Below are 19,088 nucleotides of genomic sequence, written 5' to 3' on the forward strand. Positions count from 1 at the left end.
TGGTATTCATACTTTTTGTAACGTGTTTTATTTAAATATGCCTCTTGCACTTATTTACAATAACAGCCGTTCTTTTGACCGGCTTCTGTGACATTTAGCGCTCATTTGAAACAGTTTGTCTCCTTTTGGTGGCGAGATGTGAAGTGAAAGCCCACATATTCATCCATCCATCATCTTTGCCGCTTATCCTCACAAGGGTCGCAGGGAGTGCAGGAGCCTATCCCAGCTGTCAACCGGCAGGAGGCTGGGTACACTCTGAACTGGTCACCAGCCAATCGCAGGGCACATAGAGACAAGCATTCGCACTCACAATCACATCTAGGGGCAATTTAGAGTGTCCAATCAATGTTGCATGTTTTTGGGATGTGGGAGGAAATCGGAGTCCCCGGAGAAAACCCACGCAGGCACGGGGAGAATATGCAAACTCCACAGAGGCGGGGATGGGATTGAACCCGGGTCCTCAGAACTGTGAGTCCAACGCTTTACCAGCTGCTCCACCATGCCGCCCCCACATATTCAGGTGTTGTGAATTTGCTGATCTTTTTTTTGGGGTGGGGGTAACCAATCCACCATCACTTGCTGAAAATTCCCCTACTGCGTACTCTGTTTTGTGTTAAGGCCAAAGCAATAACACATCGATTTGAGGATCTTAATTTTAAAAAAGTAGCCCTTTGCTGGCATTTTATGGCACCTAGAGACAATTGCAAACCTTTTCAGGGGGTCGTCCATAACTCGATGATTTTCACTTCCTAACAATGTAGCTTCCTGAGCTAACCAACTATTGTGTCTAATGCTGTCCTCCGTCATTGTCCCAACCCTCCCGCAGGGTTTTTCTCACTTGAAACTCTTTCCAAACAACCTCCACCCTGGTGGGCGACCACACCCTCACACCCCCGTGTCCTGCTCTTCGTCGTCGAGCTCCTCTTGCTGGGGCAAGAGGCGATAGTGCTCGCTGCCCGCCGGCAGGAAGGTCGTCCTGGGACGGCGGTCGTCTTCCTCGGTGTTAGCTTGTTGGGGGTTGAATTCCAGCTGTTCGACAGAGCTGCACTTGGTGTACAAGTCGCGGTTGACCTCCTTGCCCGCCCCCTCCATGGTGTCCGTGTTACGCAGTCTGCGGTCCTGCAGCAACGCTTGTATGTAACCGATCGGTACCGGCAAGCTGGCAAAGACTATGAGTAAGGTGATCATAACCAGAGCCCAACCGGGGTAGTCCAAAGTCATCTCAGAGGCCTGTGCAGAGGAGAAATAAACAATAGCCTTAGACAGTATATGTAAACAGTCGCAAATGAAAGTTGCATCACGAAACATTTTTTTGCAATCAGGTGCCTGAAATGTTAGGGGTCATGACCAAAGGTCACACAGCAATGGCGGAGAACGGGGATATTCACGTAATTTGGGTGGGTGAAATAGGGTGTCCCGGATGTTAGATGGTCTGGAAAAGTATTTAGCCAAGGAAAAGTGTTTTTTCTGATGACCTTTGCGTAAGCAAGTTGCATCTAGTTGTATTTGAAATTTTCATTGTCAAGAAGGTTTTTTTCCCCCCAAGGTTACACTACTGCAATGCACATTTTCGCCAATAGATCAAAGTTAAACAACTGAATACTTTCATCTCAGTCATGTTTTGACACAGTTCGTGATAGAGACCTTGAATACTCCTGCTTATGTAATTAAAAAAAGCCACCGGCTTCATTAAAAAAAACAAAAACAAAAAAAACACCTCTGGAATGTATCTTCACAAGGTACATGAATTATGGTATATCTTTTTCCAAAAGACATTTTATAATAGAAAACAAGACTTTTTTTTTCCTGTACAGAGTGATGTAGTCCCCCCCCCCATAAAAATTTAACTACCCTGTATACCACTGTTGTCAAAGTCAAGGCCCGGGGGCCACTTCTGGCCCGCCACATGATTTTATGTGGCCCGTGAAGGCAAATCATGTGTGTCAACCTCCACAAATCTTTTGAGAATCTGTGCCAAAATTTCAAATTTCCATATCATAAAGGATAACGTTGCTATATTATAAGCATTTTTGTATTACGAAACATAAAGAACGGTTGAAAAAAACATTACCCTTGACTCCTGATTCCAAAACTAGTTAATAAATTATGAGTGTAAATATGATGAGGGGATTAAAGATTTTTCTGGTTTCACAGTCATGACCACCCCCCTGAGGCAAACTGTAACTCTGATGTGGCCCGTGACAAAAAAAAGAGTTTGAGACCCCTGCCTCTGGATTGTATCTTCACTATATACACACAAACATGTTTCTAATCCACGTTTCCTCATTTAAAAATAATAACGACATGTGGAGGCACGTTTTCCTCTTCAAACATACTTATTATGGTTTAGACAAGATGGAATAAGAACTTACATCTGCACTTGTTTTTGATAAGAGCCTTGAGAACGAGAACATGGCAGGGTGTGATATTTTTGTACAATGAGGTTCATTGATGTTTTGTTTTGTTTTTTTTCCCCAGAATGATGGACCGCTCAGCTGTAGTCAGAGAAAAGACATTTTCTTTGGTAAATACTCACTTTTCCCGGATCTTCTCGGACACCCGATTTCACCCGCCCAAGTCTGGTGATGACCTTGTTGTTTGCATCCAGTCTTAACGAAGCCCCCGGAAGGCGGTAACAATGTCCCATTAACGTAGGGGCCGGAAAGGATTAAAATTAAAAGTAACAGGACATGTATGGTGCATTGTTACTTAAATGTTTTACCACATTTTATTTTTAATGGTGTAGAGTTCAACAAGTCTGTCTCACACTTCAGAAATTTGGGGTTCAAATCTTGAATCGACTTCCTCTGTGGACGTCCTCCCTCTGCTTGTGTTGGTTTACTCTGTGTAATCCGGCTTCCTCACACATTCCAAAATATGAATTTAGATTGTTCACATACTGTGGCATGCGTAAGTCTGGTGTGGCAGGAGAAATATGTTAGGATAGTACAGGACATGTATGAGGGCAGCAGAACAGCGGTGAGATGTGCTGTAGGTGTGTCAGAAGAATTTAAGGCGGAGGTGGGAGTGCATCAGGGTTCCACGCTGAGCCCCTTCCTGTTTGCGTTAGTAACGTATAGGCTGACAGACGAGGTGATCTGCAGTGTAGGTGGGAGCGGGAATGGTTGTTTGTCAAGATGTGGCCTCCATTTGGCTGGGAACCAGTCTAAGGTGTAAACCTGTTCTCACCCAAAGTAAACAGAGATAGGCTTTGATTCTCTACGGCCTTGATGAAGACGAGCACCATAGAAAACGGATGGATAGATCTTTCCTTGCTCAATAAACAGGTGTTTGCATAGCTTGCTCAGGGGCACCTTGGTATGTTACGCACCAAACACAATGTGGCCATCGTTTTATTCAACTAAAACTCTCTTACTGTGCTTTCATTCCAGGCGGTGTAGGTGGGCCCTTTAAAGACCATCCTTAACAAGCTTGCGGCCAGGAGTCCCATCATGGCTAGCAAGCACACATATTTCCAAAGGTACTTGTACACCACCGGGGGACGCCATTTCAGCATGTCTTCAATATCATCCAGGAAACTGCCATGGTGAAAAACAATAACAACAACATCAACTACAATAACAATAATTAAAAAAAATTACAGTACAGCACATCCAGAACTGGTGGAGAATTTCAATTAATCCATGCACAAACCACAGAAAAGTTTCTTTCGGCTTGTCCCTTTCGGGGTCGCCGCAGCGTGTCATCTCAGATGAACGCACATATATATTTGGCACAATTTTTACACCGGATGCCCTTCCTGACGCAACCCTCCTCAGGGAGTGGAGGCCTCAGTGGGATACGAACCCACAATCCCTGGTTTACTAAACCAGTGCTCTAACCACTGAGCTACAGGGCAAAAACCACAGAAACATGTGGAAATCATAGCTGGCCTGTAATAAAAAACAAAAGTAATCAGTAAAAATAAAATATCCATAATAAAAATAATAAAATAAAAAAGTAAATAGGTAAATGCGATTAATTAAAAAATGCTTTTTTTTGGTGTGATTTTGTTGCGATTGTTATAATATTTAGTTTTGTTATAGAAATGGTTGCAATAATACTATATAAGTTCATTTATGTCTCTCAACATACACTACCAAAACCTTTTTAAGAAGAAAAAAAGATGATGAGCAACATGAAGCAGCAGAAATTATTTCATCAAGCTAAATGTTTGGCACCTGGCTAGACATGAGGGAAGTCCTCTTTTCTTTTCAACCCCCCCCCCCCCAAAAAAAAGGTTTTGACTGTGATGGGGTGTCACTCGGGCCAAGTAGTAACATAGTAACATTAAAACAACATTATATTGTATTTTGAAATGATATAAGTAAGGTTGATCTTAGCTAGCATAGCAACTAACACAGCTAGCATGTATTTTTTGAGCAAAAACACTGACATTGATTTGCAAACCTAATAATACAAGTTTAAATCAATATTCCAATAATAAACGATAGTTTACTTGATTAATTGGATATGAATTATGCAGCAACATTGTTGAAATAAATGTTTTTCACGTTCCTAAATATTTCTAATAGTGTCACGCTAAGCACAATAAAATCAACCCATCCATCCATTTTCTTCGCCACTTATCCTATCCCAGCTGTCCATAGGCAGGATGCGTGAACTGGTTGCCAGCCAATCGCAGTGTACAAACACACTCACAATCACACCTAGGGGCAATTTAGAGTGTCCAATTAATGCTGCATGTTTTTGGGATGAGCGTGGAGGAAACCCACGCAGGTACGGGGAGAACATCCAAACTCCACACGAGCGGGGCCGGGATCGAACCCGGGTCCTCAGAACTGTGAGGCCATTGCTTTACCAGCTGCTCCACCGTGCCACAACAAAATACATGAGATGACAATTAAATATGTCAAAGCGCGTGAGTGATAGTTGACCTGTGTGTATCAAATTATATGACGCTCTATGATCTGTTGGTATTGAAAAGATTTAAAAAAAAAACAAAAAACGAGTGGTACGTTTTTCAAGAATGTCGGTGCTTAAACTTTCCTCCAATTCTACGACGAACGATGTACTGTCGATACATTCAATCAGCGTCCGACGACAAAAAACAAGGACAAAAACGTATTCACGATTTACCGATCGGTGCCGTAAACCCAGGAGACGCTGACGGTTTCAAAGATGACGACAATGACCAAGGGCAGCGTGGCCGAGTAGTCGTCAAACATGGCCACAAAGTAGTTGCCCGAGCGCTGAGTGAACAAAAGTCCGAGCAGGAAGCCCAAAGCACAACTGCACACTGGAGGGTGAGGCGGGGTGGCAAGGATCACATAGGTCAATTCCAAAAAATATTCAAATTTTACATTCAATTTGTGTGGCGTACCGGTGAGTAAAGTGCGGTGGCGTCCGAGCAGCTTGAAATTGTCCATGAGCGGTGTGAGGATTCCCTGCATGGTCCCGAACATGGTGCTCATGCCCAGGTTGAGCAGCATGAGGAAAAACAGAGCGGACCAGAAGGGGCTGGCTGGGAAGAGAGCCATCACCTCAGTGAACGCTATGAAAGCCAGGCCTGTCCCTTCCACTCCCTGAGCGCCCGCAGACACAAACAGATGCAACTTGACAACATTGCATAAATACACACGTCGTACAACAACAAAAAAGTTGGAGATATTCGGCGTACAGGTGAAATTTCAGGATCAACTTAAAATCTGCTGTAACCTTTGCTAAATATGAATGTTGGGAGTGTTGGGGCTCGGGTCCTTGTTAAAGAACAGGATGTTGTGCGTCGGAGTGCTGGATCCTATCCCAGCTGGCAACAGGCAGCAGGCAGGGTATTTTAAAGGGGTACACTCATAATTACAAACACTGGAGTATGTGAATAATTGAAGAAAAAGTGGCGAAACTGAATGAGATTTTCTCTTTTTTTTGAGTAAAAAAGGCCTCGTCTGAAGCCAAAGTAGAAAGTGCAGGATGAGATGGTGTATCATTTTAAAATTCCACCTTGCACAGCCAAATAGAGGATGAACGCACAGACATTACAGTGTCCAAAAAGCTAATTCTGTATTTTAAATATAGGAGGCAACATAACATTAACCCTAAAACTGTTTGGGAGGATCATTCAGCTTTCAACATGCTTTGCAAAAGATATTCTGCAATCAATAATTCAGTTTTACACCAAGAAAAACCGACTTGGATATCGTTGTGGTTTAAAAAAAAAAAAAAAAAGAAACAAATTTGGAAGCGACCTTTCAAATTTATAGTTCAGAGTTGTATTTTACGTTTGTTGACATTTTCATTGCAAGTTTGCAAAAACACAAAATTGTTCTTCAAAATATTCTGATGGGAATGCAATCTGAACCTTTGAAAGAGCCATGTAACTTCAATGCATGACACTGATTGGACCACTGTGCATAAGTCTGATGTTGCTCACAGTGGTCAAAGGGGGCGCTCACGGGCTGAGTGTGTTTGCTCAGACACGTCAAAAATTAGAGGGAACATTGACTGACTCCATATTTTCCTTCCACTGCCGAGCTCGTGCGTTCATCACAGGACGACTTAGTTCATTGACAAAAAAACCTTCTGGAGGGTTGACGGGTGAGAAGAACCCGTTCAAGTAAGGTGAAGATTCGCAATTCGTTTTGTAGATTCTTTCACAAGCAGAAGAGAAGGTCTTTTGTGCACTTTCCTGTTCCCACCAGACGTCACTCACCTTGTTCATCTCCTCCTCCAGATTGCAGTCGGTGATGTTGAGATGCAACGTGGCGCCGTAGCGCCTGTACCAGTCTCTGTAGTCCGACACAGACACGGAGGCCGGCTCGGTCGTGTTGAAACTTGGCTGCCAAAGATGGTCCTGCTCCGTATTCCACATGTTGCTTAGAAGCCGAACGTTTCTGCAAATAAACAGACCTGACGTAAGAATACACAAAGATGGCAATGGCCTGTAGTTGTGTAATCTCTTGTATCATTTTTATTAGAGAACATTTCATGGTAACACTTTTAGTTAGCAGTGAAGGTTTTCTTTAAGGCACATTCAAGTATACACAAGCACACACACAATGGAACCTTGTTAAATTAAAATTAAAACAGTCTACTAAAAATACAAAAAGCTGGTTGCATAAGTTTTCACACCCTGACTTCATCCCTGGTTCATATGTGCACTAACGGCAGACAACGAGGCACTCTAAATCCGCCAAAACAGTGCGAAGCTCTGGTCCACACGCTGGCTGTCAAGTTGGACTTTTTGACTTTATTTCGTATCCCACCTCCCAATATTTCTTCTTTAAGACTTCTGCCTTTCTCACTAAGACGTGCACACACTCTCATGCCCGACAACGAGTCGCTCTAAAGTGGCCACGCCAGCGGACTACCTGAAGGGAAAATGATTGATGATGAACTGCATATTGGAATTGTGCTGGATAAACGGTGATAAGAACAAGTCCTCCATGCCCAAGTGAATCATTGGACATTTTTTATGGTACGCCTCTGAACATTTCACAATTCAGGACTTTTCATAACTGTAATCCTTTCTTTGCAAATTTTAAGCAGTTATCACCAAACATGTATAAACCTCAGAACCTTGTAGCATTTTTTTGTTCTTCTCTCGCAAAACGACACAATCAGACTTACAGACTTTGATACATACTCAGCCACGCAGCCCTTTGCGATGTTTTTGGCCCGGAAACCCAGGATGACAAAAACGACAAGCGAGGCCAGGACAGACGTCATGAAGTTGATCCCTGAGACCAGCAGAGCGTCTCTGTGACAGTTGTTTTGGATCGGGTTGTAGGAAGAATACGCAATGACGGAACCGTACCCCAGTCCCAGGGCAAAAAACACCTGGGTGGCGGCCTGCCGCCACACCTGCACGCTCCCCCAAATCTCAAGCTGAAAAACACCAGAAGACAAGCTCAGAATCATTTCATTTAAAGAGGATTCAGGGAGACTTTTTGCATTTAAACAAAAAACGAAGAATCAAATGTGAGAAAATGTCTGCTTACTCTGGGATAAAACATATAAGTGATACCATCTATTGCTCCATCCAACGTCAAACCTCTGATGAGGAAAATGAAGAGCACCACGTAGGGAAAGACTGAGGAGAAGTACATCACCTGGAAGTAAAAAAAAAAAAAAAAGGGGGGGGTCATTGTATTAACACTGATGGGAATAAGCATCGCAGCAGTTTACAGCATACACAACCAAGAAAAGCATTTAAAGTAAGACGGAAAAAATTAAAAAGAACACTACATGAAATTGTAAAATTAAATTAGAACAAAATATCCATATCATTAATTGCTGCATCTGTCCCAATATCTGTTTTACTATATAGTGGCGGCACGGTGATGCAGACGGTAAAGCGTTAGTCTCACAGGTCTGAGGTCCCGGGTTCAATCCCGGACCCCCCTGTGTGGAGTTTGGATGTTCTCCCCGTACCTGCATGGGTTTTCTCCGGGCACTCCGGTTTCCACCCACATCCCCAAAACATGCAACATTAATTGGACACTCTAAATTGCCCCTAGGTGTGATTATTGAGTTGGCTGTTTGGCTGGCAACTAGTTCAGGGTGTACTCCGCCTCGTGCCCGTTGACGGCTGGGATAGGCTCCAGCAGTCCCTGCGATCCTCGTGAGGATAGGCGGGAAAGAAAATGGATGGGTGGATGGATATATATATATATATATATATATATATATATATATATATAGGGAGAGAGAGACACACAAAATTGCCCGTTTAGTGGCTTGTGTACAAAATAGTTGGGTCTCTGAAAGCGTCAAATTCAACAACAAAAGTATTTTATGAGATGGCGATTTATGAAAATGTGCTTGGAAGAAAGCTGTTCTGAATTACAGCAAATTGTTGCTTAAAACTTACATAACTGCCGGTATACGCATTATTTCGCCCACAGAGTTTCTCTGTTCAAGATGTGGCAGCGAGGATGGCCAAAGATCAAACTAAACTATTGTTCTCAGAAAATAATTCCACAACTTCAGTGAAACTTCGTGTGGAGCTTTTTTTTTTTCTTTTTTTTTGGCATTATTGTTAACAACATCAACAAACTAAACTAAAACAAAAAAGTTCTAAAGCATGTTGAAAATTGTCAATAGTGAGTTAGTTTTTCCTTCCCAGATGCAATTTATTTTCCAAAGAACTTGTTTCGTGGCTATGTGTTCCATGGTCACAGATATTAAAAATATGCTACAGCAGCATGTAATGTGGATTTCGAACGCTCTTCTTGTTCACCTTAGCAGACGACTTGATACCCTTAATCATCGCCAAGGAGACGACGGTCCACGCGGCCAACAAGCAGCCCGTCATGATGGAATTAAACTCCCCCGACTCCTCAATGGAACTTGAGATGTTCAGAGCTTTCCGAAACCAAAAATACGATGTTGCAGAACTTTGTGCGCATTCTCTCACTGTAGAATTCAGCAAGAAAAAGGCATTTACTAAATATGAAATGAGACTACAGTATATGTCTGGACAAGGCACACTCTACCTGTGTCATTGGTGGCCACATCAATGGGGCAGTTCTCCCACGGCAGAGGATACTGGAAGGAGTTGCCCATGTAGAAAAGACTCCATGCGATAATCACGTTGTAGTACAAGGCCACATAAAAACAAACCTGAGGAGAAAACAACTTCATAGGTTCCATATATGTACACAATCATCGCTCACGGTCGATTAAAAAAAAAAAAAAAAAAAAAAAAACAATCTATGCAGCCCTGTGCAAATGCCAGGTTTTTCCATCCATCTATTTTCTTTGCTGCTTATCCTCACGAGGGTCGCGTGGAGTGCTGGAGCATATCCCGGCTGTCAACGGGCAGCAGGCGGGGTACACCCTGAATTGGTTGCCAGCCAATCGCAAGGCACATGGAGATAAACAGACGCACTCACAATCACACCAATTTAGAGTCTCCAATTAATGTTGCATGTTTTTGGAATGTAGGAGGAAACCCGAATGCCTGGAGGAAAACCACGCAGGCACGAGGAGAACATGCAAACTCCACACAAGCGGGTCCAGGATTTAACCTGGGACCTCTGAAGTGTGAGACCAACGCTTTACCAATAGCTCCACCGTGCCGCCCGAGTCAGTAATTAGTTTTAAGGTAATTGCTTCACGGGGTGCAGCCACATCTAAAGTTCTAAAAATTGTGCACAAATCACATTATCTTAGTTGATTAACTTTACTTCCCCTCTTGAAAAGATTCTTTAAAAACATTTCAATAAAGTTGAAGAGGTTGTAGGTCACGCAAATGGTGGAAAAAGTATAGAAATGATACTCTATAGCTTGATCTCAAAATGCAGCGTTTGATCAGGGGTGTGTAGACTTTTCATGTCCACTGTACGTATGTTCTTGCACAGTCGAATGCTCAAGTGACATTTGAGTAGTTTCAGTATAGAAAAATGACACAGTAGCCTCGTGGGAAAATAAACATTCATGTTGAATAAACACAGTTTCATTGTCAGCGTGACAAACTCTTACGCGACACGTTTCGCGTTACAGCCCCTCGTCGTCCTTTCTCGCTTTTTTTAAACACTGGGCGGCTACGAGATAAACTTGCTTGCGTGCGGGACGGACGGCCTCGTCTGGAATGGCAATAAATCCTCACCAAGCAGCTGGAATAGCCAATACCCGCCAGTTTGGGGGAAATGTGTTTCCAGACGCCGATGCTGCCCTGGCGGATGCTCTGGCCGGCTGCCAACTCCATGAAGAAGAGGGGGACGCCGACCACCACCAGAAGAAAAACGTACAACAGCATGAAAGCCCCTACGGGGGAGGAAAACAAAAGAAGACCAGCGCTATAATTCCACCCATCCATTTTCTTTGCCGCTTATCCTCACAAGGGTCGCGGGGAGCGCTGGAGCCTATCCCAGCTGTCAACGGGCAGGAGGCGGGGTACACCCTGAACTGGTTGCCAGCCAATCAAAGGGCACATGGAGACAAACAGCCGCACTCACATTCACACCTAGGGGCAATTTAGAGTGTCCAATTAATGTTGTATGTTTTTGGAATAGAGTGCCCGGAGGAAACCCACGCATGCACGGGGTGAACATGCAAACTCCACACAGGCAGGTCCGGGATTGAACCCGGGACCTCAGAACTGTGAGGCCAACGTTTTTCCAGCTGAATCCACCGTGCCGCCAGTGCTATAATTTCAAAATAAAATCATTAGCTATCCTTGGACACTCACCTCCTCCATTCTGGTGGCAAAGGTATGGAAACCTCCACACGTTCCCCAAGCCCACACTGAAGCCCACCTGAGCCAGCACGTACTGGATCTTGGAATCCCAGGCCGGCCGCCCCCCATCGTCGGCTTCGTTTGCTTCAGAATTGAGCGCCAGCTGAGATTGAGACTCACTCTCGGTCAGCCACGTTCCGTCCTCGCCGCCGTCCAGTGAGGGTTTCTCTGTCTTGCAATAAACAACAGCAAAATAATTATAATAATACACTACATGAACGCAATACAATATTCCAGACACATAGCAGAGAATTTGATCAACAGCGTACCAATTGGGCCAAAGCCACTCATGTAAAGGAGTGCAGCGTTTCCAGCTATATCACAGTTTCAATTTCAATGCGTGTAAAGTGTGCATGAAGGGTAAAAGTACCACATTGGTGACCCCTGGTCTAACGCTTCCGACGAAAAACTTTGGACGTTCTGCGGTTCACAGAGACTCGGCTTTGTGGACGAGTGCCCGACGCTGCTTTCCCGCTGCCCGGTCTCAACTTCCATTTGTGCTGATGTGTTGCCGAACTAGGCTAATTTTAAACATATAATCAACATTTCGCTTTGCTTATGGTGAACCAACATACAGGTTTTACTTTTTGAAAAAAAAAAAATTGAATAAATGGAGTTTGCCTCGATATTAAAGTGCCACTGTCATGAAATGGATGATTTTTATTATGTTATTAATGAAAAAAAAAAAAACGGCAGCCGACATAGACCCCTGTGTTTTTTCACCACAAAACATGATTTTGATGTACACAGCTTTTTATAACTCACGCCATGAAAATCTTCTCGAGGGATTGGTTTTCGAGAAGAAGCAGGAAGTGATGTACATGGCAGGACCGCCCTCAAGCGGACTCGTTTGTTTCTATTAGTTTTACCTGCGTGAAGATAGCTCGTTGTTCCTTCGTGTTAGCCAAAATGCCGGCTCGTTGCATTGCTGGACATTGCTTGAACACTCGGGACGATGAATTTACACTTCATAAGTTTGCAAGAGACCCGGTTCGTGGTGAAAAAATGATTGCACGGGTGCAAAAGACGAGAGCTTCCTGGGTTCCAAATGACAGGTAGGTGTGTATACAGCTACTAAAAAAAAATAATAGTTTGGGGCGGACCAGATAATCTGTCTCTCATAATGTAACAAAAGATCCGCATATGTATGATAGGGTTGCTAAATGTGTCGATGTGCGCGTCGGACGGAGTCGGGCTCGCCGGCAAAGGCTGCTGCGTTGCCTCGCCAGCGAAGGCTTCCGTGATCGGATATCATCTGAATATGACTCGAAACAATAGGGTAATATTGCCCCGGTAACTTCACTCGGTTGTGTGAGGTTTTCTTCTTCCAAAAGAGCTTCCGTGTCTGAAGGGGCGTGTCCCATAGTGGGGGCCAACTGTGGGCCACGGCGTGTTTTCAATGGCGAATGTCCGGGGTGACGTCACGGACAGGAGATGCAGCCAATATGGCGACCACTTGAATGTCGTCGAATGACACTTCTGCAACTTTGCGCATGGATGACGCTCTCTCCACTCATATTTATTTTTTCATGTAGACGTTGAAGTCAATAATGTTATATGTATTTATCATTACAATATCCATTTTAGAATGTTTATGGGGATGACAGGAGACCTCTAAAAAAATAATATTCCACCGCCTTTCGTGTTAGCATACAGGTGAGTGCTCCTTCTTCTTGATTTCTGTCACATAGAGTAAAAAAAAAAAAAAAAAAAAAAAAAAAAAAAAAAAAATCAAGGGCACAATACTGCACCTTTGTGACGCAGTCCTGAGTCCCATCATGTGTGTATGCCAGGTTGCCTAATAGTCAAGTTTGGGCTTGAGGTGCTGTCGGTCGCGTCTTCAATAAACGCAATTAGAAACATAATGTCGTCCACCTTGCCTATGTATGAGTAACGGGAGCTCAGGGATCGAAAATGGCCGCCGTTCGAGGCAGCCCAACGGGTGACGTCACGTGAAAACAAGCCATTGAAGAATCAGAAGAATGTGTATCTGTTTAACAGTCCATCAGACGCTAAAAGTCATTTCAGGGGAAGGGAACTGAGTAGAAGGCGCCCGTTTGGTTATCATGTGTGGAGCTCTCGCCTCCCACCATCACCTGCCATGTGGGGGAAAAAAAAAACAAACACACTAAAAAAAAAAAACATGAAGAAGTGTGCTGCAACTCAAGCCAGACTCCATTTGGTACACAAACATGCAGGGGGCGGATGGAGGGTGAGTCTATTTGGTAGGCTATCTCAAATATCAGCTTCACAGCACACTGAGAACATGTGGGACGTGACTTGACCGGAAAGAGGGAAGAGAAAGTGGGATACCGCTTAAGATAAATAAACGTTACTGTATATCGACTCGGGTTTGTTGCCGAGTGACGTGACCTCGCCGCTGGCAAGGAGACAAGAGTCACATGTGGCTGCCAACAGTTACAGAATATGTATTCAAACGTGTACTAGTGGCTATTCGGAGAATGTCGTACGTGTGCGTACTGAGAAGTCTTAAAACGGATGGTGGGTGGGGGTGAGGGGGGGGATGTAAGATTACATTGGCTGAGCCTGTGGGTGGCGCCGAGGTGTAAATGGAGCACACGCGGTCAAGAAATTGACTTTATGATACCAACCTTCAAAATATTTTGAGACATTCAGGCTTTTTATAAACACTGCGGTTCCAAAGAGAACGTCGAAGGGATTCAAAGCCGCTTTGTGACGTCGCTGCGCGCCATTTACCAGCTGTCAGAATGTTCAGCGAGAACGTTGTCGCCGGTTTTTGTGTCGCACTTACGCGGGCTTTTGTTTACTCGTGTTGGGGCTTCGAATGTCAAGGGCACCACTCGACAAAAGGGAGGGGAAATGTGGAAGGTCACCACGACCTGCTCCAATTTCAAAATGTTTTTTGCGGCCCTTTAAAAAGTCATATTTCGTGTGAAGATGAAGACAGATGTGTTCTGTGCTGAATTTGAAATATTGAGAAATATATTTTCACATCGGCTAAAATGCAACCCTTGTTTGAAACCTCCGCGCTAAATGAATGCAACATTCTTGATGCCACTTAGAAGAACTCATGTAGCCATTTACAATATATATATATATATATATGCATAATAAAAACATATTTACTTCCTAAATCTCAAATGAACAAAGCAAGCCTCAATGATAGTACGCTAAATAAAATTAAATACGATGTAGTAGATGAAGAGTAAAGTATCATTCTTTTTACAATTTTACAAGCCGCTGATCCTCACAAGAGTCGTGGGAGCACTGCAGTGTCCTGAAATGTTATTTTTATTTTAAATAAAATTAAAACGAGCAAGGCAGCACGGTGGACCAGCTGGTAAAGCATCTGCCTCACAGTTCTGAGGACCTGGGTTTGATCCCGGCCCCGCCTGTATGGAATTTGCCTGTTCTCTACGTTCCTGCGTGGGTTTCCTCCGGGCACTCCGATTTCCTCCCACATCCCAAAAACATGCAACATTAATTGGACACTCTAAATTGCCCGTTAGTGTGATTGTGAGTGTGACTGTTTTGTCTCTATGTGCCGTGCGATTGGCTGGCGACTAGTTCAGGGTGTGCCCCGCCTCCTGCCTGTTGACAGCTGGGATAGGATAGGCTCCAGCACTCCCCGCGACCCTCGTGAGGATAAGTGACAACGAACACGGATGGATGGATAAAAAGATCAATGTTAAGAAACGAAAGTAAAAAGAAAAAAGGTCTTGGAATGGATAGCTTTGAGAGCGTTACATGTCTTCGTTTTGACTACCAAGTCGATTGTATACTTACATAAATAATATTTAATACTCTATATTAACCTGTTATATGAGCCGTGATGCAGTATGAAGCATATCAACAACATTGCACGACAGGACATTTTGTTCATGATACAAATTTACATGTAACCCGTTTTGATAATCCTCTCAAATATAACAATTCATTCAGTCAACAAATACCTGAAGCATAGCTGCAAGATACAGAGTGCGACATTGTATAACTGGAAGAACGCAGTTGGTATTGTGCGTTGCACCGTTGGAGGAGTTGTTGACAATACGGTGGTCACTTTATTTAGAAACAAGAGTGGCAAAATGTTTGCACCTTAACGCCTCTCGGTATCACGCAGCGCAGTTTGGCGCCACGGCAATGAAAACAATAGTGCTTTTTGATGATGAATAAGCAAATAAATTGTTACATTTCAGCTGTTCGACACTCGGCCAGACATTTATGTGCAATAAACGCCTTCTGTCAAAATGCTAGTGGTCAGTGGGTATGATTGCAAATTATTTACCAGTCTAAAATACTCTGTATTTGCTCTCAAACACTATTTTTTTTTTTTTTAAGTTTGCTGAAAGTGATGTTTTTTTTTTTTTTTTGGGGGGGGCATGGAGGTTTTCACCCTAAAGCCAGTGATATGGAAATTAAATCCCAATACACTGAATATTATCTTATGTTGTTAAAGAGAGACGCATTTGTAATGTTAGTTCCGCTTAGTGACAAAAACACTGTGTTTGTCAAACTGTATTAAGCCAAGGGACATTTTTCTACAGTTGAAAATTTCAAAGTCATGACGATCTCGTCGCAATTTATTATTTTGTTGTGCGAATACCCGGGTTAATTGTAGCTTCTGCTATCGTGTGGATACGCATCAACGAGACTGGCCTCAAACAGTCATTCTTAAAGTATGGAATGAGTACTACACGCGGTTCTTCTCTCGTGGTACACAAAAGAATTCCTGAATTATACCATCCAGCCACTTTCTTGGCCGCTTATCCTCACAAGCGTCACGGGGAGTGCTGTAGCCTATCCCAGCTGTCAATGGGCAGGAGGCGGGGTACACCCTGAACTGGTTGCCGGCCAATCGCAGGGCAGATGGAGACAGACAGTCGCACTCACAATCACACCTACGGGCAATTTAGAGTGTCCAATTAATGTTGCATGTTTTTGGGATGTGGGAGGAAATCGGAGTGCCCGGAGGAAACCCACGCAGGCACAGGGGAGAATATGTAAACGCCACACAGGCAGATCAGGGATTGAACCCGGGACCTCAGAACTGTGAGGCCAGGGCTTTCCAGCTGCACCACCGTCCCGCCCCTGAATTATACCAATAAAGAAAATTTACAGCAATTAAAGGGTGTAATACAAACAAATATGGAATCAAGCTTGTAGCTATGCATACAACCTGTTTGAACTTTTGAATTAAAGTACATTTTTTCAAAAGTACAGTTTAGTTGTATTCAACTTTTAAGAACAGAAAAAAACATTTGCATTTAATCTTTAAGATGTGGCTGCTGTTTAGAAAAATATTTACCTACAATTTTATTTCACATACTTACGATACAATTTAAATGAATCACCATTTTTGTAACACACTTTTTTTCCTTTGCCTATATTTAATGAACATGGGTTCATGTTTAAACTCCATAATAACCCTACTTTTGGAATAATAATAAAAAAAAAAAGTCTCATTTCGTGGAACCCTTAGGCCTACTATTTCACTGTACTTTAAAGTTGGTCATTATGGAACACATTTTTTTAGGTGCTAGTTAGGTGAAAAAAGTTTCTACACCACTGATTGAAAATATAAACACATTTGACGGTGTACATATAGGCTACATAAATGAACCAGTAGTATTATGTTCAAGTTAACAAGCAGTTAGAATTGAGCAGCGTTCCAACAGGCACAAGAGCAATGTGAGCAAGGGAGGAAAGCAATAATAATCATAATAATTTGGAAAAACATATAAAGTTTGTAATTGCTAATTACCATGATTGACAGCTCGCTCCAACTCTGCACTCAAATTCCGATCGATCCTGATCTTGCTGACTTTTTATTTCCTTTGTACTTTCCTCCTCTCTTCCCTTTTCCCTTTTTCTACCAAGAAACGTTTGAAACCCCCCCTTTTTAAACTCCAGCTGTGGGCTTACAGGCGAGGGAGACACTTTTGGAGTGCACGGGGGGACTCACGTGTTTGGAGCGAACCAAATAAGCGCAAGCGAGAGGTTTCTTTTACTACAGCCAATGAGCAGGAGGCCTGGGGGCGTGGCTGGAAATACATTTAAAATACACTCATGCGACTTCATTGTTGCGCAAGCGTGTGCTGACCAGATGGAGTCAAAACCTTTTCAAGAAAAAAAGAAAACGTGTTTAAGTACATTATGTACATTCATTGTATTTGGGTGTAAAAAAAAAAAAAAAAAAACAGACTAACTATTAAGTATGAATGATTTTTTTTTTTCCTGTAAGCCAGTGGCAAAAAAAAGTCTCTATTTTGACTTTTATTAACTTATGTATATCAATGTTCCGTAGTCTGACTAACATTGCAAACTAATTAACAGCAACAATTCTAAATTTGCGAATTATAATGTCAAAAATAGACAATTCTCTTCGAGCCACTAGTAGGGAATATTGTACATTTTTATTAGTTTTATGTTAAGCGGTCGTTCGCACAGGCTGACTAAAAGCGCAACACTTAGCGTGCGTTTTTTCTTTTTTTTTTTTTTATAAATATCGCTTTCAAAATACAAAGAGTAAAAATAAAAAGCATATACTCAAGTTGAGTAAAGCTGCAAATCTACACAAGCACAGTAACAAAGTACAGTATTGGTACTTTTGTTACTTTTTTAACAGTGGCGCTGCCTAATATAAAGGGTGGAAAGAAAAATCATCCAAGGTAACGACAGGGGGCGCTGTGTCACAATACAGCGCAACATGTCCCAAACGGAGACCACCTCCCTGCTAAAAATGTTGTAAGACTTCATACAAAACTAAGTGCTATTACAGTATATTTCATTTAATGGTTGGAGGGGGTGGGGGGGGGAGTACTTCATAAAAAATTAATAAACCCATCTGTAACAGCCTTAATTATAAAAGAAGGAAATGCTTTCATGGCAAATTAATAGAAAAAAAAATAGATAGGCATGAAAATAATGATGAACCTTGAACTACAAGATATCACAATACAAAAAGATGATAAAAAGAAAACAATGTAACTAGGGGCTGGATACATAAATACATGGCAGTTTCAAGAGATGAATTTTGAAACATAGTTTCAAAATGTGACTCAAGTTAGAAGAATCTTCCATTTCCTTGGTGTTTATCAGAGGAAAAAAAAGTCACAAATAGCCACACAGAAATCAAGGACGTTCATACAATAAACAGACTTTTAAAAAGATGCTTCTTAAAGTATTATCAAGCGATGAGGGTACACATAAATCGTGTACAGGGTTAAAGATCACACATTCACCAAGTTTGCGGAGCTTGTAGTGGCAAGAATGTATGCTAATATTGTACTTAAGCCGTGTACTTCCCACTGTGAGTTAATTTACTTGCAGCACAGCAGGACCATATCATTAAAATAACATAACATAACATGACATAAAAGAGGAGTGAATTTATATTGGCTACATTAGCACCACCTATAATCCTGCATCATAGAAATAATCTATAATTGACGTGTATTGTGGTACTTTAAATATCTGAAGCACCTGCTCGCTGCTCAGGTCTTCCGAGCCAACAGTCCGTGGATGCTTGTCATGTTCTAAATGGCAGCGTGACGTACAAAAGGACAAGTTTGCTTTCCGAGCGACGCTACAATGTCATGCATACAGATATGTACATCTACTGTTGCCACCAGTGACTTCGCTCCATAAAGTATTCGTATTAATATAGTATTTCAAAGGAGGGCAGCACGGTGGAGCAGCTGGAAAGCGTTGGCCTCACTGTTCTGAGGTCACAGGTTTGATCCTGGACCTGCCTGTATGGAGTTTGCATGTTCTTCCTGTGCCTGCGTGGGTCTTCTCCGGACACTCCGGTTTCCTCCCACATCCCCAAAACACGCAGCATTAATTGGACCCTCTAAATTGACCCTGGGTGTGATTGTGAGAGTGCGACTGTTTGTCTCGATGTGCC

At 42.7% G+C, this 19,088-nt stretch overlaps 1 protein-coding gene across 2 annotated transcripts; it reads right to left on the minus strand.

The window, feature by feature from the left end:
* Positions 1-9: 9 nt before the first annotated feature.
* Positions 10-17,148, minus strand: slc6a16a (solute carrier family 6 member 16a). Of its 2 annotated transcripts, none has more exons than XM_061846052.1 (12): positions 16,944-17,148; positions 11,153-11,368; positions 10,571-10,728; positions 9,456-9,582; positions 9,200-9,375; positions 7,959-8,069; positions 7,604-7,845; positions 6,671-6,851; positions 5,345-5,546; positions 5,101-5,260; positions 3,377-3,539; positions 10-1,230 (listed from the first exon to the last, which is right to left on the minus strand). In XM_061846052.1, exons 3-12 carry the CDS (start codon positions 10,718-10,720, stop codon positions 886-888), a joined length of 1,857 nt encoding a protein of 618 aa, XP_061702036.1. In that variant the 5' UTR covers positions 10,721-10,728; positions 11,153-11,368; positions 16,944-17,148; the 3' UTR covers positions 10-885. The 2 variants fall into 2 exon arrangements, with proteins under 2 accessions (XP_061702036.1, XP_061702035.1); XM_061846051.1 differs by having other exon boundaries at positions 11,153-11,372.
* Between the last annotated feature and the right edge of the window lie 1,940 nt (positions 17,149-19,088).

Source organism: Syngnathoides biaculeatus, chromosome 16 (assembly GCF_019802595.1).
Source record: "Syngnathoides biaculeatus isolate LvHL_M chromosome 16, ASM1980259v1, whole genome shotgun sequence".
NCBI classification, from domain to species: Eukaryota; Metazoa; Chordata; class Actinopteri; order Syngnathiformes; family Syngnathidae; genus Syngnathoides; species Syngnathoides biaculeatus.